The sequence below is a fragment of the Thunnus maccoyii genome, chromosome 14, assembly GCF_910596095.1.
Source record: "Thunnus maccoyii chromosome 14, fThuMac1.1, whole genome shotgun sequence".
NCBI lineage: Eukaryota > Metazoa > Chordata > Actinopteri > Scombriformes > Scombridae > Thunnus > Thunnus maccoyii.
In genome coordinates, this window is record NC_056546.1 from 3099902 (window position 1) to 3123138 (window position 23237).

A 23237-nucleotide genomic window follows, 5' to 3' on the forward strand; every position below is an offset into this window, starting at 1 on the left:
GTTTAACTTTTAACACCTTACATTTATGCATATAAAATGTGGCCAGCAATATGATAAGATTACAGAGAAAAAAATTGTTGTCCAATTCTCTCCCATAATTTGTAAAACCAAACAAAACATCCTTAAAACAAAGAAAAAAATTTTTCTTTAACTTTGTTAACCAGTAAATATCTATTAGGGAGAGATAAATCCTGAACAAACGCATTCCAGGTCGTAATTACATATGGAACATTACATTACTCAACACAAATGCTTATCTGACAGTTATACTATGTATGTATGTATGTATGTATGTATGTATGTACGTATATATTTTGGTCGACTTTCATTTCATATCAAACTTCTTGTTTTGTCTCGCTGGTTTGGTTTAAATTTACGCTGTGTCAATTTTTTGACGTCATGTAGTTGCGTTTTCTTTCTTTTTTTCGTTGTTCATGTTAGTTCTGTTCCACCTTCAGGCTAAACTAAATCAGTTACCGTAAACACACCATTATCATTGAAACTATGGTGAATCATCGGATTTACCGACCATAAATTGGAATAATGAATGCAGCACAGAAACGACGCGTGCGCAGAAGCTGCTTGAATCCGATTGGTCCGTTTCAAACTCAGACCGCGGCTGTGTTGTTGTGTTTAGCTTAACGTTAGTTAGTACACAAAAGAGTATTCTTCTGTTCCCGTAGCTAATGTCCCAAGTATAACTGTCAGGTAAGTATGTTTGTTCAGTACTGTCGCAGTTAGAGTGTCATCATTGGGTTATTTTCAGACAAGTTAACAGACATTTGTTAAACTATGTAACAATTATGAGTGGATAGGTGCGGCTGCTTGTCAGGTAAAACTTTCAGGCTAAGCTAACCAGCTAATAAGGCTACTTAGTAAGTTACGTAGTTTGACCACGAAACGTTCCGCTTTTGGTGCAGTGAACATAACTTAAAACTATTCAAAATATATAGAAGCTAGCGGGTAAAACAGTTTTTAGCGTTAGTAAAATGAGCAATGCCGAATTCACGGTGAGCCCCAACGGCTTCTAAGTGTTTGCTTTCACAATTTTTCAAGTCTGTCTTAAAACAATAACGTTAGTCAGGACAGGTGCCCAAATCAACACTGAAACATGTTTTTCTTGCTGTAATCATTCCTCCTGTGACCAACAGGAGATCACTTTCATAATGCACTTGTAAGTGCCAAAATCCAGCCCCCCTTAAAATATATTTAAAAGCTAATATGAAGCTTCAGCCGTCCAAATGAAGAGATGTCAAATGAAGAGATATCTTTCAAGGTTACAGTCTTTTAGTGCCAAAGTCCCTCTTTTTATTACCGTACTTCAACCGCAGCTCAACATCCACTTGATATGACTGACTCAGACTGCTGAAGCCTCATATAAGCTTCACATCAACTTTTAAATGCATTTTTGCACAAAATAACTATGTGGAGTCAAGGGACAGAGGATGTATCAGGCCTATTGTACAGACTGTAAAGCTCCTTTAGGGGGTTTACATACTGGGCTATATAAATAAAATTAACTTGACTAGACTTGGCCACATTGTGGATATTGGGATCTTTTAATATCCAGTATGAACAGGGGGGATGATTACAATGAGGAAAACCTCTTTCAGTGTTCATTTGGACACCTGACTGTCCTTAAAAGTCTGTTGATACCCAGTGCAACACATAGTGCCAGATTTTTGGAGGAAGTTACAAAGACTGAGGACCTGTCCAGGGAGCTAAACCATATTACAACATAGCCACACTAACCTTCTTAATTTTGCCTTTGGTGGAGGACACCCCAACTCAACTCAAATTTATTTATACAACTTTTCACACACAACACAGTTAAACCAAAGTGCTTTACAGCACACATAAAAGAAGGAAACAAACACATCAGACGAGAAGAAAAAGAAAGAAAATCAGAATGATGATCAATAAAAATGATGATAATGATAATAATAGTAAAGGCACATGCTCACACAGAGGCCATAGTGGCAACACAGACCTACAGAGACTTCAGGAGAAATACCTCAGCTGGTTAAGTTAGGCATCAGGGTGCAAAATTAACTTTTTTTGTCCACCGGCCAAATGGCTAGTGAATGTTAAAATTTTACCACTCACTCAATAGAATATAATAGGTTTTTTTTGGCAAGTGAGTGAAGCAAATCTACCAGCTGCTTGCATATATGACCAGCATTTGGCTGGTGTTAATTCTGTGCCTCAGGATTTTAAAATAAGTTCTGTAGCCAACAGGCAGCCAGTGAAGGGAGGCAAGAAGATGAGTAATACGCCCCCTCTGGTTTGACCTTGTCTTGCTGCTGTATTTTGAACAAGTTGGAGATGGGACAAACAAGGCTGAGTGATACCAAAATATAATGAGTTGCAAAAATCAAGGTGGGAGGATATGAAGGCATGGAAGACTTTCTCCAGGTCAGACGTACAGAGGATTGATCTGAGTTTGGAGATGATGTGGAACTACACGAAGCTTAATTTTACCACCTGATTGATTTGTTTGTCAAACTTCTTTAATTCTGAATTGAATATGACTGCAGGATTTTTTTTGCGTGTGATTTAAAAGATGGAGCCAATGGGCCAAGATGAGGAGAAGTAATGTTGGTCAAATGCTGCGGTCTCATTGAGCTGTAGAAAGTTTGCAGCCATCTAGGATTTGATGTCTTCTAGGGGGAGGTAGATCTGTGTATCGATGTGAAAAGTGCCCTCAGATTACTTCTGTGGTGATTTGGTGCTCTACAAATAAATTGACTTGACTTGAAATGTTGTGTTTTTGAATAACGTGACCTAGTGGAAGCAAATATATGGAGAAGAGGACTGGACCAAGTATGGAACCTTAGGGGGACATCACAGGAAGTGAGGGCAGAGGAATAAGATGAATTACTAATAGAGACACTGAAAAATCTGGTTGACAAATGAGAAGTTTACCAATTTAAGGCAGAACCAGAGACCCCCACCCATTTATTTAACCTGTGAATGAGAATAGAATAATCTGCTACTGCTGGTAGAGGACGGAGCAGTTACCTGAGTCAGCAGCTAGATGACCTCCTGGTTATTAGTTATTCTCAGTAATGCAGACTCATTACTGTGAAGAGCTCTGAAACCTGACTCTGAATTTTTCAGAAATGCAGTTTTGAGCCAGATGGGACTGCAGTTGGTTTAAAAACTACTACTTTTAAAGGATTTTAGAAAGAAAGTGAAGTTTGGAGATTGGTCTGTAACTATTGAGGACTGAAGGATCTCCATTCTGTTTTTTTCTTTTTTTTATTCATTTATTTATATAGTGTGGGATGGGACCAATGGTGCCAATAACTTCTTTGAAGAGTTTAGTTACAATAATGTCAAGAGAGCAGGTGGAGGTCTTTATAGAAGACATAATATGATGAAGTTCTGGTAAAGTGACCTGCAGTGTTCTCAGAGGAGATGGAAAGGCTATTTACAGGTGGACTAAAAATTAGCACCAGCCACCAGCCAAACGCTGGTAAAATATTTAAATGTCTGGTAGATTTGCTTCACTCAGCAGCCAAAAAAAACAACGGTAATCTATTTGAACTTTCACTAGTCATTTGGCTGGTGGACAGAAAAAAAAGTTAATTTTGCACCCTGATGTGAAATATTTACTGTCTCTAAAGAAGTTTAGATGATTCTCACATTTAGATACAGAAGCTTTAAGCAGGGATTTAAAGTGGAGGAGTTGACAGAGTTTAACACATTAAAAACTACCCTGGGATTATGACTGGGATGATAAGATTTTGTCAGAATTTGAAATGAGATCTGCAATTTCTCCCCCTTCCACCTCCGCTCTGCCCTTCTGCATACATGCTCTCCTGATATCTCTGGTATTACTGTCATAAAACCACAGTGAGTATCATTTTCAGTAGTGGAAAACAAGTTTAAAACCATTAAAAACAAAATGTACTTACCAGACCTTTTCTTAGGCGACCAAAATGTTACAGTTAACTTTATGGCTGCAGCAGCCGTAGTAAGAAATGACTGCCCTGTGATCAGATAGGTGAAAAATCTTCTATCACAGGGTTGGAGATACGGAGACCTGAGGAGAGGCCTCACATGGACAAAGTTGGTCCACTTGACCTTCGCTCACTTTGAAGCCGTCCTTACTTATATGTTGCAGGATGATGGAATCATGCCTGAACAGCGAGGCTGACAGACGGGAACAAGTAGAGGTCAACGATTTGAAGAGAGAGCTCTCGTCTGATTGCAGCACCCTACCAGACCCACAGGTAGGCCGAGTAATGACAGGGTGAATTATACAGTAGATACCACTATAATGACTGAATATCTAACAGAGAGAACGCTTTATTTAATCATTTATTGTGAAGTCATTTCAGTTTTACCAAAGTTCACAGACAGCTGAGTTGAAGTGCAGCGCCTGTTCAAAATGTGTCTCTCTGGTGAGGTGTGAATGAGTTCATACACCGACACAGATGTTAGAAATATTAAGTACTCTAATAGTACATAAATGTTCTTTTCTCACCTCAAGTAGTGTAAAATAAGGGATTCATTAAAAAATAAAATAAAGTGGATCAATCGTTTTGGGTCATATTAGGCTCCTAGATGGTTCTTATTTTCTGTTCCTTCAGTGTGGATTTGAGTGGGTATGTTGAATGTCGACGGTTTAACCGCTGCTCACGCTGTGTTTGCTCAAAAGATTTGTGCTTAAACTGTAGTGGCGCCACAATCTTGGAGCATATGAGACAAACTGGTTTTGAATTGCCCGTGGCAGTTTTTCCCTTCATTTTATGTGTGTACAGTCTACAGATATTGTTAATTGGGCTCTGGGTGCCTCCAAAACATGGGTGACCTGCGATCAAAAATGTAGCTGAAAGTCTCCTGTGTAGTCACTTGATGCTGCTGCTGCTGCTGCTGATCTGTTACACGTGCTGCAAACGCTACGCTTTCTGTCTTGACACGGAGTAAGAGCTGTCTACTTTTTTCTTTTTTTCGAGCATTTTTCTCTGACTTGTGTCACGCCGCATCTCTGGTCTCTCTCTGTCATGCTGGAGCCCCTGCACAGAGCAGAGCGGCATGCTGATCGCTGGTTTATTCAAAGTTTATTAATATTAAACGCATCGCGTGTCCAAATTGCACCGAATTCGACACGGCACTCCCGTTGTTCCCCAGCAATGCTCCCGCCAAATGTGGAGTTGATCGGATGAACAGTTGAAGAGATACGTGAAGGACATACAGACAGATTCCTTCCTTTAGTAGACAGATGTATGCAGCTGTGGCATCAATTATTAAATAATAATTTAAAGACATAACTGTCAAAAAGGAGACTGAATCATGATATATTTTAGCATATTACCGAAGCCAGTTGTTCAAACATTGATGGTTTTTACCTCTCTAGCTTGTTTCAACAACCAGGAAGCTACATATATTATAAGACCTGAGATACACAGCCTACCTCTACCTGAGCAGCGCTGTGCATCACTGAACAGCTGCGGCTCGCACACGTTTAATCATTAATATCATATAAAATATAATTTCATTGATATTTAGTTTAGACAGATACAGAAACGGATACAGGAAGTGTAAAAATATATATATTTTTTAATGTTTATGACATATCCTACAGATATAGACATTGGAACTATAGTGACAGGTGTAATGTTGCTGGTATGATGTCAGTATGACTATCAACAGATCATCTACACTGTCTAGTTTTACTTAGAACCACTCGCGTCACGTGGAAAAACTAGGCGAGATGCTGAGTGTCTAGATGACGCGGCTCACGCTGGCGGTGTGTCCCAGTTGTAAGCTTTTGATAGGAAAACTAGATAAAACCAGTGAAATCAGTTTGCGTGACAGACATGTCTATATGTTCGGATTTCTGAGTCATTACCGTGTTTTTGAGGTCATGAAAAGTCTTAGAAGTTGTAAAGTTATTTCATTGTTTTTGATTGTGATTCAACCCTGATGTGTTGTGCAGCACTCCAGCACCGAGGAGAGAGAACACCTGCAGGTCTACCTCCGCATCCGACCTTTCACCTCAGCAGAGAGCGATAATGGCGAGTCACAGGTAAAGACAAGAGACGCAGAGAAGTATTTGGTTGAATTTTGACTGTGGCTGTATATTAATACACAGTAAAAATGACTCTGCTTCACCTGCAGGGAGTAGATTAGAGAGTTGAACAATGTTTCAAAGTACTGACTAACTGGATTCTTTGCTTTGCGGCTCCAAGTTTACTGAATTCTCTTGATAACTGCACTTCATTAAATTACATGTTAACAGAAACAGAATAATTCTACACTTTTTGTCTTGACTGTCTCTCTCTCTCTCTCTCTTTTTTTAATGTTTTTAACAGGACTGTGTTACCATCGAGCCTCCTGACACAGTTCTGCTGAAGCCCCCCAGTTTGTCCCTCTCAGCCAGGCTCAGCACCGATAAACCACTTCTACAGACTGGACAGCGCTTCCAGTTCTCTCGGGTCGGTGTTTCCTGGCAGATCAAAGTGTATTAACTACAACTTACTGTAGTTTAATGAAGAATTACTTGCACAGGTTTTATTGTCACTTGTATATGATCCATTTCAGTCTCCTTCCATTTATATTTGGTCCCAAAAAACAAGGTGACTGGCCAGAAAAGGTTAAGAAATAAGTCGTAGTGTTTAAGTTTCTACTCTTTTTTTTTTCCAATAGGTGTACGGTCCCGACACAGCACAGAGAGAGCTGTTTGAAGGCACAGTAAAGGATTTGGTGAAAGATGTTCTGGAAGGAGGAAACTCTCTGGTTTTCACTTACGGAATCACCAACGCCGGGAAAACCTTCACATTCTTGGGTCTGTTTCACATTCTTGAGTCTGTTTCACATTCTTGGGTCTGTTTCACCCCCCCCCCCTCCCCCGTGTGTGACAGATCAGTGTAAACAGCCACACCTTGCAAGATTTTCAGTTAATCAAGTTATGCAACCTTTGTGTTGCAGAGTTCAATTTGTTGATCATGAATTTAAGTAAATATCGCATCATGCACCTTAGACACAGCTGAGTTTCTGCCCTGTGTGTGTTCTCTACTTAGATGAAGCATCCAGTAGGAATAATCCATAGTTGTAGTTTTTTATTTTTTCACAATAGCCTGCTACACATATGACATTTTGCAACTGTTCTGTGCAACTGTAAACCTTATCAGGGGGAAAAACAGTCTCATATCAGTGCGTTTACATGCACTGGTTTATAGACACACGCCTGAGGAACAAATAACTGTTTATATATATTTCTGTCTGAAAATGTAACAGTAATAGAAGAACCGTCCAACAAATATGTCTCTTGTCACTCCAGGTCCAGATGCTGATGCCGGTATCCTGCCCAGGTCTCTGGACGTAATCTTCAGCAGTATCGATGAAAGAGTTTTCACTGGGATGAGCATCAAACCTCACCGCTGCCAAGAGTTCACAAGACTCACCAGGGAGCAGCAGGCGGAGGAAGCTGCGTTCAAGAGAAACCTCTTCAGACAACTTAAAGAGGTACCGTTTTGTCACCAGAAGTTCAGACGAATGAGCCTTAAAAAATAACAACATCAGCATTTATTGATACATTTCAGAATTTTATTTTTCATATTAAGACTTTTAGAATAACAGCAGAGCAGCGACTGTACTGTAGACTGTATATTTTTAAAGAATATGTGTGTCTTTGATGTATTTTTAATGTTTATTCTTTGCATTATAGAGTGAGAGGAGCAACGCCAGCCTGTTGAACTCGACCAATAAGACGATCCTTGAAGGCAAGATATAGATTTATCTTTTTATCTGTTCTGGTTATTAGTTATTGATGCAGCTGCAAATCTGACAAAGAACCCATCAGAACAATTAGATAACATAATTCTGAACGTACTGTTTAATGTCATGGCATGAAGGGTATTTGAAGTATAAAGTTTCCACTGTTACTGCTTCTACTACAGCGAGTGCTACTACAGGGCGATGACTCTAAATGTTTTTGTCTCTGCTGCAGGCTCCTCCGTGCTCGGGACGACTGTAGCAGCAGCAGCAGCAGCAGAAGAAGAAGGAATTAGCCTGGAGGTAGAAACAGACACTAGATTCTCTGTTTGGGTTTCTTTCTGCGAAATCTACAATGAGAACATTCATGACCTCCTGGAGGTGGTGCCCAGCCGGGCCCTGAGGCGGACTCCTCTCCGTCTGTCACAGGATGTCAAAGGCAACACCTTCGTCAAAGGTTTGTGGACACGTGAGAGAAGACTTGAGCTGGATTTATTTTTGTTTTAAGAAAATATTTGAATAGTGGCAAAATGTTATAGGTACTGCAATGAATCTATTTCTATCAACTTTTTCTTCTTTTTCTTTTTATCGATACCTCGGCCAATTACAGAAGCTGGGATGCAGAATTTCTTTTTTTTAATAAGCAAATTTAAAATGTGCATGAACAAAGGTGGATGGATACGTACACACACAATGTATTTAGCCTTTTGCATAAATTGTCATGTGGGTCACATTTCTGTAAATGTTTTGAAATCAAACTATTTCTTTTTTTATATTTCAGCGTATGTTCAATGTGAGAATTTATTGATCAGCTGTGTACATTATAAATATTACAATACAAGTAGTGAAAATAAATACTGTACATGTGCAGAAGTGAAGAGTTTAGTTGTGCAACTTTGCGGCCTTCAATGCAGTAGAATCATGACTCATCGAGAGTTATACTAAAGTAATTTATTTCTTATACATGATTCATTTATGGTTAAAAGTTAAATTTCTGTTCTATCTGTGACAAAAAGTTAAAGTTTAGCCTTTTTTTTCATCCTGAAGTGTTATTTTTTGTTCTGAAAGTCTGAATGTTCCCTGCTGGGGGAGCGAAGGTGGTTTAACATTATTGTAATTTCTCCAAGGATTTTATTTATAGATGCACGTCGCTAAACCTGCTTTTTTTTTATCCTAATGAAGCCTCTTCATTTTCTGAAAAGCAATTCATTTGAGACATTTCCTGTGCAGCATTGACCAATGAGCAGTCATGACTTAAGTTTACCTTCTGTAACAGCAGAAGAAGAAGAACACGCCAAACATGACGGCAAAAAACAACAACAACAACAAATAAAATAAAGAGTGCTTTATCCAGTCAGTTTACTTGAATATCCTGTTTATGTTGCATTTGTACTCAGATCTGCGTTGGGTTCAGGTGAACTGTGCTGAAGAAGCTTACAAGGTGATGAAGTTTGGCAAGAACAACCAGAGCTTTTCCTCCACCAGACTCAACCAGCTGTCCAGCAGGAGGTGAGGACGACGGCGACCTTTACAGTTTCAAACAGCAACTTAACATTGACAGTAAACATCAAATAAGTATAAGTCCCCAGAGCACTGACTGCTCAGCCGATATCGTCCTATTACAGATATAATGTCATCGGTGTATATGTTAAAGTTATAGAGGCTAGGTTTGATCCTTTCTCTTAATTCAAGTTAAATATTTACATATTTTATGTATAGTTATTTATAATTATTAAATTCCCAGTGAAGTTTACTGTTTTATGCATTTATACAACATTAAAGTTTACTGTTTGTCACAAGTGTTTGATAACACCGTTTGTGCTCCGATAATCAGACTAATATGCCGTTTTGACTCATTTTACTTTTTATTTGAATTGTTTAACGTATTATAGTCTCTCTCTTTTTGGCTCTTTTTCAAGCCTCTTCTACCCTCCCTAACGACATAATCTCTCCTCCCCCTTATTTTATTTTCTGGCACTTGCTTAAACATGCCGCGGGGCATTTTGTGTGGGAACAAAGGTTTCATTTACTCCTGGTTGCACACATTACTCACAAGTAGCCTGACACGTGAGTAACGCCTGAAAGAATAGTGCGAAACATATTGTAAACAGTGGTTGTAGTCGTTAAACACATCTGGTTTTTTTCCACTCACACAATCTTAACATGTATCTTCCGTTTTCCTCCTTCTCTCTCTCTCTCTGCAGTCACAGTGTTTTCTCCGTCCGCATTTTGAGGATTGAAGATGTGGGAACTCCAAGAGTCCACACAGTCAGCGAGTAGGTGAAAATCTGATTTGAATGAAACTTGAAATATGCTCGTGTAACGGGGGACTATATTAGCCTCACAGTTTATAATAAGGGCCCCCTGTTAAGTTTCTTTTATATTGCTGATAATAGTGACAGCCTACAGTCTCTACGCTGTGTTGTGATGATGATGGTGGACTAACAGCGAAGACACCCAGACGCTCCAATGTCGATTCAATGATGTCTGTTTATTGCTTACAAGCACTTTGGGATCTGGGGGATACAAGCCCGGTCTGAATAAAACTATTTAATATAAATAAAATCAAAGGAAACTTACAAGACTAATAAATGATTTCTGTGATGAAGCTTAATAACCGTTAAATAACAAATTACAGGGCCGACGGTCTAAACTTGACCAGGATCAAAAACTCACTATATTACAGATTATTGATAGAGATGAATCAGTTCACATAGATAATCACTCTGAATGTCAATATAATTATAATTAGTAATAAAGTCTATCTCAGGTCAGTTATACTGGGGGATACAAGCCCGGTCTGACTTGTTTCCATGGTGATGGGCTTTATGGCTGCATCGTTACCGTGGATACTATGTAGCCAAGTATTAAATATAAGATAACAGCATAAAATGATGAAAATAACACAAATATGTACACTTTACAACTATTAAATAAAGGTAAAATTACTCACAAAATTATATTCTATATTAAAAGATTTTGCTATTAGACATAGTGACCATTTAAAGCACAACTAATGTATTAAATGTAACATGCAAGAGGCAGATGTTACACAGGAAATAGAACGTGGTTGTGAGTTTGTGTGGACAGTATGGTTGTGAAAGTGAACGTTACAGCATGTTTGGGGTGGGGGGGGTTATTCTGTATGTGGATAAAATGTGGTGTTTGTCTCCAGGCTGTGTCTGTGTGACCTGGCCGGCTCGGAGCGATGCGCCAAGACGCAGAATAAAGGAGAACGTCTAAAAGAAGCCGGAAACATCAACACCTCGCTGCTCATCCTGGGGAAATGCATCAACGCGCTACGACACAATCAGCAGGCCAAGTGAGATCATAACTTGTCTTCACGATCGATAGAAGTATAGAGAACGATGAATCAAAGGACAACATGAAAGAGTTGCTCTGTTTACATCCAACTCAGCAACTCTTTAGAGCCTTTTCAGCCTTTTTTTTAGCTCTAGTTTTGGTTTATTTTATGGTTGTATTACTGCTGTTTTCAGCAAAAAACATTAATAAACCCACTGTACACAACCTTCCCAGCTGGAAACACCAGACAGACAACATTTAGGGACTAGCTGGTGAAGAAAGTGGACCATCTAGCAGCTAAAGAGCCTGATATTTTTTCTCAGGAGTTGGTGGAGACCAAACCAGAGCTAAAAGCTTTTTGCTAACTCCAGAACAACTTTATATGTTAGTGACATGTGGTGACTTTCTGTTTGTCGTCTTGTTTTTGCTGTCCTTCCTCCCCCTAGTGGCCAAAAATGGATTAATAATGCACCTTTAATCTTTTTAAAATAACTTCCACAGCACATATATCATAAGGTAAGCTAAGCCGTTTGTATGTCTGCTCCTTCCTCAGGCTGCTTCAGCACGTCCCCTTCAGGGAAAGCAAGCTGACCCACTACCTGCAGGGCTTCTTCTGTGGTCGAGGTAAAGCCTGTATGATCGTCAACGTCAACCAGTGTGCCTCCATGTACGACGAGACTCTCAACGTCCTCAAATTCTCTGCTGTGGCACAGAAGGTGCTTATCTTATAACAGCATGTGTTTCCTCTTTTCTTTTTTTTATAATAAAGCTGCAGATCATGCTGACACACACACACATCATGTGAATAACCAAACTGTCACATACACATCAGATTCAGGAAGTAGCTAAAATTCATAAATATGCTCACATCTTTTAGGAGGAAACTGTGTTAATGGATATATTAGTAATTTTCTTGCTTCTCTTATCTGTTTCCAGGTCGTGGTTCTGCCCACCAGGACCCTTCCCATCATAGCCCAGAGGTCTGCCAGCGAGGTCTCGTTCATCAACAGCGGTGAGACGAAGACTCTTCGCGGCAGCAGGAGGAGCTCCCTGATTGGCTGGGAGAGTAGCCTGGAGGATGTACAGGTGGGATCGCTTTATGAGGTTATCTCTTAAAGTTTAATTGAAAAATCATTTAAATATTGAAACTAAGGGTGTAAAAATTCAATAAGATGCAGCGATATATCTTTTTGAGGAGGTTGGATGAATGAGTCTAATGAAAAACTGCTTCAATAAGCACATCGTCTTTCCATCCACTCCCTGTTTTTTGCCTTGGGTTGATTTTTTTTTTTTTTTTTTTGTGAGAAGAAATGACAGGCAGCAGTAATTAGCCAGATGCAATATGTTCCTCATTAGCTCCCACAGTGGTAATAATTCACATTAGTTTTTTCAGTGGGAACGTCTGTAATTATTCTGCAGAACAGAGCAGGAGAGTTTTATCTTTGAGTCCTGATCCGACGCAAGAGAAACTCTGCTGTGATAAGAACTTTATGACCCCTGTAGAAAAATGTGAGGATTTATGTGTATCAGATAATTTATATTTATTTTATTATCACCACACATGACCGAGAGGGTAAAGTTAACAGTGCAGATTTTATATCTACTAAATATCTGTTTTACAACTTTTTATTACAAAGTTGATATTTTTGATACTTTTACATGATAAATATACTTTTTTTTTTTTTTTTTGTCCAGGAGGATGAGGATGATGAGTATGAGGAAGGAAAGAGCGTGATGGAGGACACTATGGATCAAAGCGGTGGTGAAGAAGACGGCGATGAAAATGATGATAAAGTTCTCATCAGTAAAAAGACGCACCAGGTCGGTTCCTTTAAGTGTTTTTAACAAACAAGTTGCCATTAATTGATTGACATATCAATAAGATCATCTTATTGTAACGTCAGAATAGAAATACAGAAATGATCAATAATAAAAATAAGTGTAAGGACATGAGTAGAAATTAAAAATGCTCAAGTGGAAAAATAAACAACTTTCTGGAGGAGTTTTATCTGTTTTTAACAAAGTGTATTTCAGTCTGTCTGACTTACTTTCATCAGACAGGAAGTCTGGAAGTAAGAAAGGTGTAAATGTATAAATTTGGAGGCTTTTTATTTATTAACGTTCGATAGTGTGTGTTCACGTCCTCGTGTTCTGTTCTGCAGAAGCAGACGACGCTGCTGAAACAGCTGCAGGTCCAGCTGAAGAAGGAGCGAGCGGAGAGCCTCCTCATGGAGGTGCGAGTCAGAGACGAAATCAGCAGAGAGTTCTCCGAGCTCTTCTCTGAAATGCAGAATGACTACAAGTGAGACTTTTGATTTTTTTTTTTTTTTTTTTATACACATATCCAGGAAACTATATCAAAGCCTGCATGTGGTTTTCACTACAGTTTGCTGCCTGGGGCCTAAGATGAGTTGTTGGGTTCTTGTTGTTGGAACTTGTTTTTATTCGGGTGTCATTAAAGTCAATCTGATATAAATTTGTTTTCATCTGCACCATTTTTTGCCACTTAAATAATGTAATGAAATATTTTTTACCCTTTCAGACTGTGTGAGTCAGTGTAAGTGGCTTATTGTCTAAACTAGAAAAATGATACTCTCACAGGCCGTAGTTAATTATATATAATAACTTTTAGACTTTGAAAAGAAAGAAATCCAATAAAGGACATTCAGGACTTTAAGGAACACCAGATACAATTCATTTGTGATTGATCATTGACTTTTTTTTTCTTACATGTCTTCAAAAACAAATCTCCCAGACGGAGCTTTTGGAGAGTTGTCTTGCTGTGAAAAGAATATTTGTTGGTGTTAGATTGATGTAAATATGACGTAAATCTTATAGTCAAACAACCTGTGTGTGTGTGTGTGTGTGTGTGTGTGTGTGTGTGTGTGTGTGTGTGTGTTTGGTTTAGTGACCGCCTGGCGAGGGAGAGAGAGATCCTGGAGGAACAAGCTGAAAGGAGGCTGGAGATCTTCAAGAACCTTATTGACAAAATGGTCACCGATGGATCCAGTCCGGACGCACAAGCCGTGGTAATACAGCCTCTTTTACTGGGATCACACTAAATGTATTAAACCCCCAGTCCACCCAGTTACTTATTGTGTCGTAACATGTTAAAGGAATAGTTTGACATTTTGGGAAATACGTTTATTCGGTCCTAAATGCTAAATATTCATTGATGAGACAATGCTGAGGCTTTGACAGGAATCTTACTGCATGTTGTATATTTCAAACAAGATTCTAGTTCTTCTGTTACACTCATAGTTGAAACAAACGCATCCTTTTTCTCAGTATCAGAGTTTCCTTAATTACTGAGTGTGACCTGGTTCTGACCTTCTCCCGCCTGCAGCTTTCCATTGAAATAATAATGATGCCTGTTGGAACGGCTTTATTTGCCGTGAGAGCAAAGGGACTGACAGTTGTTTGATATCTATATTCTCTATTAATTACCCAAGTAGAGATTTGTATGTCGCTACTGAAGCAGGTATGGGTTAAGTATCATGTTTCAAGATGCTCTTGACAGATGTGGTCTCAGAGCTCCGGGGCAACAGACTCGGATGTTCTGAACGCGGGGATGTGCTCGCTAATCTCCCAGACTAATTTCTCTGATGTTTTCTTCCTCGTGCAAGGGCAACTCTCTGGACTCCTACTCGTCTGACTTGGCCGGCATGAAGAAGGTCCCCGAGGCTGCTGGTAGCTGTCCGGGTTCAGGCCGAGCAGGACCTCAGGGAGACGGATGCGACGCCGTAGAGGAGCCGGAGGTTTCGGAACTGAATGAGCACCGGCGGAAAGTTCAAGAGCAACTGGTTCACAAATCCGCAGGTAAAAACACAGTGTTGTATCATTGCAAATGTATCATCAGGGACTTTTAAAGGACAGGTTTGCAATTTTTCAAGTCTGTCATAAAACAACAGTCAGGTGCCCATATTTTTTTTTTGTTTTGTGGGTTTCTTCTTCTTTTTCCTTTTTAGATATTGTGTATTTATTTACTTATTTAATACATTTTTGCACAGAAGGAGGACTGTGGATTTTGTCCTCCATCACTTCCATTGTAAATGCATTATGAAGGTGTCTTCTAATGGTCAGTATGAACAGGAGGAATGATTACAGCAAGAGAAACATGTTTCACTGATCATCTGGGCTCCTGACTGTTGTTTTAAGACTGACTTGAGAAATTTAGAACGTGTCCTTTTTGCCTAGCGTCCACATCCTGTTGTATCTCTTAAATCTCTGGGCTGTTTCGTAGGTAAATCCAGCGGAGTAGAGGACGAGGAGAAAAGGAGTCTTCTCTCTCAGCTCCAGGAGAAAACATCAGAGGTGGCCCAGCTGGAGAAACAAGTGGCAGACCTCGGGAGTTCACGTGAGGGAGAGCGGCTGCAGGTAAGCAGCACATAACCTGGAGGAGCTGCTTCATACTTTGAAGGAGGAGAAGTGATGTCATTGAGTATCCTGATAATAGGATGAGTTTATCACTGAGGGGCGTGTTGAGTTTAATTATCGTTATCTCCTCTCACAACATTTGGTTTTGAGGTTTGTTTTATCTGGAGAAGTTCCTCTTATTATTGTTATAAAACTCTATTGATTCATCTACAGGCATCTAATGTCGACCAGTAAGCAGGTCCACAGGATCAGGTAGAGGTTAATGTCTTTCCATTTCACTTTGTTTACTCACATCTCAGTGACACTCTGTACATCCAGGAGAGTAAATAACTCAATGACCTGTTCACAAGCTCATCTTTCTAACATCTGGACTTTATATTAGCCTGATGTTCGTTGTAGGGCTTTTAATTGAGAGAGAGTATAATTTAGACTATTATTATCTATCATTTCAACCCAATATGAATGTTTTGATTTTACTAGAACATGACTGCAGTTCTCAGGTTGGGCAATGTACTATATTTTAATTACATTCAGAATAGAGATGCCATTTCTATATATACCGCAGTAAAACATCTGATGGTATCGATATCGCCAACCAATTCCATTAGCGTTGTTTACAGACGACACCGTGAACACAGAGCAGTGCTCCCGCCTTCATCAGCAGTTTTATTTGTGGCCAGTAAGAGTCCAGTATAGCTGTTATTATGATCTGAATTTCTCTGTCTTTAAAAAAAATAATTGAACTGTTAACACCCAGCAGATAACACTCACTATAAAGTTCTTGCACTCCAGAAATCAGTCGATCAGTTTCATCAGGAAAAATGTATGAATTTCCAAAATATGAATGGATGCGTAAAATCTGAGACAACGACACTCAGCTGCATTTCCAGTCTTAAAGTTTGAACAACCTGCTATTGTTTACAGAGTTTAAACTGTTCCTCATATTCCTTTTGCAGTCCAACAAAGCTGCAGTACACAGCGAATAAAATACATTTACCAAATTCACATCATACCTGGAGGGTATGACATCCTAACACTGATATACTTTAGGAAATGGACAACAGTAATGTGTATATCGGCCCCTTCAATCTAGATTTTCTATGACGGTCTCCCCACCTTTGCTAAGTTTATTCAATGTTGTTTAAACATTGAAACAGCATTTCATCAATACTTGTATCCAGGAGTTGTCGGCTGCCCTTGAGAGGGAGAAGAAAGCCAGAGAAGACGCCCTCGCTGTGTTGGAGTACCAAACCATGGGGAAAGAGGAGGCAGTTGCATCCTTGGAGGAGGAGAGAAAAGCAAGAGAGGAGACCCTCATCACCCTCAGAGATCTGAAGCAAAGCAAAGAGGAAGTGATGGCGTCACTCGAAGAAGAGAGGAAGGGCAAAGAGGAAGCCGTGGCAGCCCTTGAAGAAGAGAGGAAGGGCAGAGAGGAAGCTGTGGTGGCACTCGAAGCTGAGAAGAGAGCCAAAGAGGACGCGGTCACAACCCTTGCAGAAGAGAAGCGAAGCAGAGAAGGAGTACTCGCTGCTCTCGGTGAAGAGAAAATCGGCAAAGAAGAGGCTCAGTCTGTCCTGGCGATGGAGAGGAAGGAGATCACCAAGCTGGTTGAGGAGAGAGAAAAAATGCAACAGGAGGGTGACGCACTTCGGCAGGAAGTCAGAGAGCTGACTGACAGGTTGAACGCCACAGAGCGCCAGGTAAACCCGACACCCAGACGCTAACTAAACTAACAATGAATATTGCTAAAGCTTGAGAGGGCATGTTTCTTCTAGTGAGGAATCACATTTTAGTGCTGGGACGACAACGTTATCGGAGAAAGTTCTGATATTTTAGCTCTTTTTTTCAGTGCCTTACATGGTCTTTCGAGTTTTGTGTTAAAGGACGAGTTCACAATTTTTCAAGTCTGTCTTAAATCAATAGTCAGGAGCCCAAATGAACAGCTTTACCAGTCCACATTATTCAAATAAAGAAAATATACCGGAATAATGGTCACTTATGTTTCATTAAATCGACTTACTGCTGCAAGACTAAAAGAAATGATATTTGTGGAAATCACTACAGGTGACCAGCGAGACGGAGAGAGCTGAACAAGCCTTAGTCCAACTACAAGCTGCCCAGACACAACTGGATGAACACGGCAAAGAGATCCAGGAGAAGACTTCCCAGATCCACCGCCTGACTCAGGAGGTTCAAGGCCTGAAAGAGGAGCTGCGGACCACAGCGGCGTCGTCTGCTGGTGTCGATGAACAGCTGAGAGAGGAAGTGTCTGACCTTAAGAAGAATCTGGCCGAGGAAAAGGCCAAAAACGACAGCAAGCAGAAACAGATACTGGAGCTGCAGGACGAGCTAGCACAAGCAAAAGAACAACTCGCTAACAAACAGGTGATCTCAGACCAGCGACTGGAACAGCTCACCGAGAAGCTGAACCACCAGGAAGCAGCTTCCAAACAACAACTCGAGGAGCTGAGAAAGAAACTTCAAGAGCAAGAAGAGACGTCGCGGCTCGAGCGTGAAGAGCACGCCTCCAAAGAAGAAGTGAAACAGCTGAGAGCAAAGCTCGAAGAACAAACACGGGCCTCTGAGAAGCAGGTGGAGGAGCTCAACGAGAAGCCGCGAGAACAAGAAGTGATGTCACGGAAGCAGCTGGAGGAGTTAAAAGACAAACTGAGTGAAGAAAAAGCAACATCTGACCAACTTCTCAACGATCTAAAGCAGCAGCTCAGTGAGCAGGAGCAGACTGCAGAGCTGCTGAAGACCAAACTAGAGGAAGCTAAGTGCAGAAAATCAAACGGTGCCTCTAGCTCTGCCACCGAAGAGGATCTCAAGAGGTTGAACTCTGACCTCCAGACTGAAGTCGCAACCTTGAGGGAAAAAGTCGCCAACATGGAAGAAAAGAAACGGAGTCCTGGTGAACCTCAACTAGCCTCTTCAGAGACGGAGAAAACACTAAAAGAAAAAGAAGATGAGCTGGCAGAGTCTAAGAAAGCGTCAGCGGAGAGAGAAGCGGAGCTGCAGAAGAAGCTGCTGGAAAAGGAGGCGCAGGTAACATCCCTGCAGAAGAGCCTGAAGGAGGCGCAGGAGCGGCGGGAGGAGGAGGAGAGCCAGGCGGTACAGGAGGCCCGGCGCAGGGAGGCGGAAAGACGCAGGGAGTTGCTGGCCGTGGCGCACGAGGCCATCGCTCAGAAAGATGAAGAGCTGGAGAAGAGAGCCGAAGAGATCAGCAGGTAACCGTTCATTTCCATTTTTCTGTATAACAAACACTCGTCAACAAAATAAGTCTGTTTTAACACAACAGCCAAAAGGAAGTCTTGCTTCTTTTGCATGCTATTTTGCTGCTTGCATGCTATTTCAAGTCTGTCTTAAAACAACAGTGAAACCTGTTTTTCTTGCTGTAATCATTCCTCCTGTTCATACTGACCATTAGAAGATCCCTTCATAATGACCTTACAATATAAGTGATGGAGGACAAAATCCACAGTCCTCCTTCTGTGCAAAAATGTATTTAAAAGTTTATCTGAAGCTAATATGAAGCTTCAGCGTCCAAATGAGTCAAATCAAGTAGATATCTTTCAACGTTACAGTCTTTTTAGTGCCAAAGTTCCTCTTTTTGTTACTATACTTCCACCTGCAGCTCAACAGGGAAACACTGTCTGAGGAAACACAAAGAGGGAATTTGATGCTTAAAAAGACTGTAAATGTGTCAGATATCCACTTGATATGACTAACTCAGACTGCTGAAGCTGAATATAAGCTTCACAGAGACTTTTAAATGCACTGAAAGCACATTTGAAGGATCTTTTAATATCCAGTATGAACAGGAGGAATGATTACAGCGAGGAAAACCTCTTTCACTGTTCATATGGACACCTGACTGCTGGTTTAAGACACACTTGAAAAACTGAACTTACTACTACTTATTGTAATTATAGGATTCCCAATAACTGAAATCTATTTGACATCAAAACCATTTCTATAAAGTATAGTATAGTTGCAAAATGGCCATTAAAGATTAAAAAAGGCCTTAAATAACATTGTTGCTTAGATCAACACTGAATAAATATATAATATATATAATAAAGTTCCATTATTATTATGTACCCCTTTAATTTAACTGTCAGAAAGCAGTCTGTCTAAATTGGAATTGTTGTTCTGTTATACCGGAGTTGTTTGTTATCGTCTCCTCTCTGAGATGATCAAAACAAACAGTGCAGACTCTGAATTATCTTGTCTTGTTCTATATTCAACTATATTATTCTGTCATTGTGAAATACATCTTTTCTTCCCTTTCATCTCTCCGCGAGCGCCCTGGTTTCCGGGGGAAGGTTGTATTAATCCATCCATCCTCCCGCTGTATTAAAGAGTCTGACGAGCAGTGATGTTGTTTGTACTGCGATGTACTATCCTGTCTTTTTAAAACAACGCTAGCAGTTCATTGTTATTTTGTCCCAGACTAAAGGTAAATGCCAAGCAGGACTCGGAGAAAGTCAAGAGCCTCGGCCTCGACCTTCAGAGGAAAGAAGACGACACCTCGGACCTCCGAGAGAAACTAGCCGACTACAAGAAGCAGATCCAGCAGGTCCAGAAAGAGGTACACGCACCTCATCACAGAGTAAACAGCTGTCTGTATGCAGCAGTAATATCTATTCATCTTCTTCAAATCGCAGTATGGTTTCTGAAACAATGTTGACGCTCAGGTGGTTACATTTATAATGCAGCTTCTGTATGTTTTTGGCCTTTCAGCCACAACACGCTTCCATTTATCAGAGCGGATATATATGAAAACAACAAGCCAGTCGCACAATATTCTGTAGTTTTATTGATGTTAGATGAGTTTTCACACACAATTTTCTCCACAATATAAAACTTTATTTTTAGTGCCAAAGTAGAACTTTCCATAACACTGAAGAAGGCTGCAAGAAGAAACATTTTGTTCTAACAATAAAGTTCTTTAAGTTTTGCACAAGTTTTGACCTTTTTCAGACTTTTTTCCTTCTTCATCCACCTTTTTAAAGTAGGTGAAGTTGTGTGAGGAGTCTCTGCTCCAGTGTTGCTCTGTTCATTCTGCAACATCATCACTGAGTGGAATTTAATCTGGGGCAACGTATTTAAACGATACTCTAATTATATAATGATTTTTTTAAGAATAAAATGTCCAAATTCTCTGATTCCTGCTTCTCAAATGTGAATATTTTCTGGTTTATTATATTATATCTTCTGTGACAGTAAACTGAGAATATTTGGTTTGTGGACAAAACAAGACATTTGAGGACGTCACCTTGGGCTTTAGAAAACAATGATTGACATGTTTCACCTTTTTCAGGCCGAAATAACTAATAGAGTAATCGAGAAATTAATTGACAGATTATAGATAATGGAAATATTCGCTAGTCGCAGCTCTAGACGTATCCCAGTTAGATGTGGTATCAGATCCTTTCTGTCTCTTTGTCCTTCTGTGTCCGTATTAAAGCAAAGCCAGTTAGAAATGAAATGCATCATTAAATATTAATTTTAAGTCGATTGCTAGTAAATATAAGCAATTAAATACATTCACCAGTAAGTTTCAGGCCAGTTTCTCTGGCAAAAATAGATCTGATGTGTAAAATGTGGTCACATAGTAGATTATTTAAAAAAAAACTTAGAGGGATTAAACTGTCCTCAGATTGCACTCTGCTTTAGATTTTTTACATTTTCATGCTTGTTTGGAGATCTTTTATGGTCCAGAGAAGGAGCAGTTCTCTATATTTAGCTGAAAGTGTAGTTTATTTGCAAGTTGGATAAATTAAATTAAGGGAAATGCAGAACAGCTGCAGTACTGGAAACTTATTAGACACTAACAGCACACAGCTTGAATTCCTTTTATCTGTAATGTTGTGAAAACCTTTTATTTACAGTAGATTGTGCTTTTTCTTTTCTCCCCCTAAAGATCTCAGCCATGAGAGAAGAGGAGAAAGCTTTGAGGCAAAAGATGACTGACGCAGAAAAAACGAAGAAGCAGCTTCAGTCCGACCTGGCCAACAGAGACAGAACCATCCAGCAACTCAAAGTGGTGAGATGATCTTTCTCTTTCACTGCAGAGTTTTTACAAAAAAATAAATAAAAGTTCTGAAGGCTTCGGCTCAGTTTGCTCTGGAAGAACAGCATCCTGTTCAGCACGCACTTCCCTCTGACTGCTCTCCTCCTTTCCTCCCTCCAGGAACAATCATCCGACACGAAGTCTGATCAGACGCTGCAGCTCTACCAGAAAGCCTGTAAAGGTAAAAATAAGCCTGTATGCTTCACTAGAGAATTCATGTTTGCTGAAAGAGTTCTGATCTTAAAATCGGCCTGCGCCTAATAATTATATTTATATAAATTACCCATTAATCAATATTATTTTCCCATTATACCATCATAAATTCCCAGATCTTGTAAACAATGTCAGTGTACAATGATATAAAACATAAAAGCAGCAAATCCTCACATTTGAGAAGCTGAAATCAGTGAATGTTTGATATTTTGGTTTGATAAATGATAAACTATGGACGCCTGGCTACAAATAGAGCAGCAGGTCATAAAGCAGAGTAAATATTTGAAATTTAATTTAAGACTTTTGCGTTGTCAGTAGAGGACATTCCAGGGTTGCTGCATGATGGGAAAAACCCAAAAATGAAACTCTCATGGTCTCAAGTGTTTTCTAATGAAAGCCTTCCAGTAAAACACTGAACCTGCCCTGCAGCTGATCTCTGACCTGTCTGCAGTGAAAAGATAAATACCTGATTAATTAAATGTCTTAGTATGAGAGCCAGGGTGGCGTTCTGCTTGTAAACATGTACCTTTTGTGTGTGTGTGTGTGTGTGTGTGTGTGTGTGTGTGTGTGTGTGTGTGTTTCTGTTGATTTGCAGATCTGGAGGCGAAGGAGAGCATCATGGAGGGAATGCGTTTGGCTCTGACGGAACAGGAGGAGACGCAGGACGAGATGGAGCAGGTCCTGGAGGAGAAACTAAACCTCATCCAGGAGCTCACCGGTGGTAAGAAACACACAGGATCTGAATACAAATCAAAGAGAGAAGATAAGCAAACATGGACGCTGTGAAAGCATGTAGATTTCATTGTTTTGCATTTAAAAAAAAGCGGTCTGGCCCGCAGAGAGTTTAGTCTAATCCTCTTATTCTTGCAAACTGCAGAGAAATAAAAATGTTCATGACATTAAATAGATAAATGAGACTAGAATAAACCTGTATTTTCTCACAGCTACAAGACATTTGGAAGCTAAAGTCAGATCAGTAAGTCAACCAGCGTTACAGGAAACAAACACACAGGATGCAGAGTGTGAAGTACGGAACATCAGAAGAAGATGTGCACATGAGAGGAGATACGAAAAAACACCAAACGAAGCTTTGTTTGGTCCTTATTGCATTCTGATTATTACTACAAAAGAAAAAAAAAGAAACAGAAAGGAAAAAGAAACACACGCTTGGCAGGAAGTGAGGTCACAAGCTTGCCACACAGATAATATCTGCGTGTGTGGCATTTAGGGAGCATCAGTAAATTGTAGCGTCTACTGATAGTCTGCATGAGAGGCGTTTAGGCAAGTTTATTTGTGTAGCGCATTTCAACAGCGAGGCAATTCAAAGTGCTTTATATAGAGTATAAAAGGCATCAAAACAGAATATAAAAGCAACACAAGTAAAAAGACATAAAAACAATTAAAAAGTGTTAAATTTGGAAATAAAAAGAACCAAAAAGGGAATAAGACAGATAAAACAAGAGAATAAAAGCTTAGGGGATGGGGATTGTTCTCTCTAGGTATTCTGCGTGTGAGGCATTTAGGGAGCATCTGCAAATTGTAG

The 23237-nt window shown here is 39.9% G+C and overlaps 1 protein-coding gene across 4 annotated transcripts in view; it reads left to right on the top strand.

The window, feature by feature from the left end:
- The first annotated feature begins 599 nt into the window (after window positions 1-599).
- The window catches only part of LOC121911357 (kinesin-like protein KIF20B), a 56606-nt gene continuing 33968 nt past the window's right edge, over window positions 600-23237 (top strand). For 3 of the 4 annotated variants that reach the window (XM_042432741.1, XM_042432743.1, XM_042432744.1), the window contains exons 1-24: window positions 600-708; window positions 4130-4238; window positions 5948-6037; window positions 6324-6446; window positions 6658-6796; window positions 7292-7476; window positions 7679-7733; window positions 7961-8182; window positions 9123-9234; window positions 9930-10001; window positions 10901-11047; window positions 11582-11744; window positions 11965-12114; window positions 12724-12849; window positions 13191-13330; window positions 13937-14057; window positions 14655-14847; window positions 15272-15405; window positions 16587-17105; window positions 17470-18632; window positions 19858-19996; window positions 21332-21454; window positions 21602-21662; window positions 22290-22415. In XM_042432741.1, the coding sequence (XP_042288675.1) occupies window positions 4131-4238; window positions 5948-6037; window positions 6324-6446; window positions 6658-6796; window positions 7292-7476; window positions 7679-7733; window positions 7961-8182; window positions 9123-9234; window positions 9930-10001; window positions 10901-11047; window positions 11582-11744; window positions 11965-12114; window positions 12724-12849; window positions 13191-13330; window positions 13937-14057; window positions 14655-14847; window positions 15272-15405; window positions 16587-17105; window positions 17470-18632; window positions 19858-19996; window positions 21332-21454; window positions 21602-21662; window positions 22290-22415 (4411 nt within the window). In that variant the 5' untranslated portion in view covers window positions 600-708; window position 4130. The remainder of the gene's footprint in view (window positions 709-4129; window positions 4239-5947; window positions 6038-6323; window positions 6447-6657; window positions 6797-7291; window positions 7477-7678; window positions 7734-7960; window positions 8183-9122; window positions 9235-9929; window positions 10002-10900; window positions 11048-11581; window positions 11745-11964; window positions 12115-12723; window positions 12850-13190; window positions 13331-13936; window positions 14058-14654; window positions 14848-15271; window positions 15406-16586; window positions 17106-17469; window positions 18633-19857; window positions 19997-21331; window positions 21455-21601; window positions 21663-22289; window positions 22416-23237) is intronic. The other variant, XM_042432742.1, reaches the window with a different exon arrangement.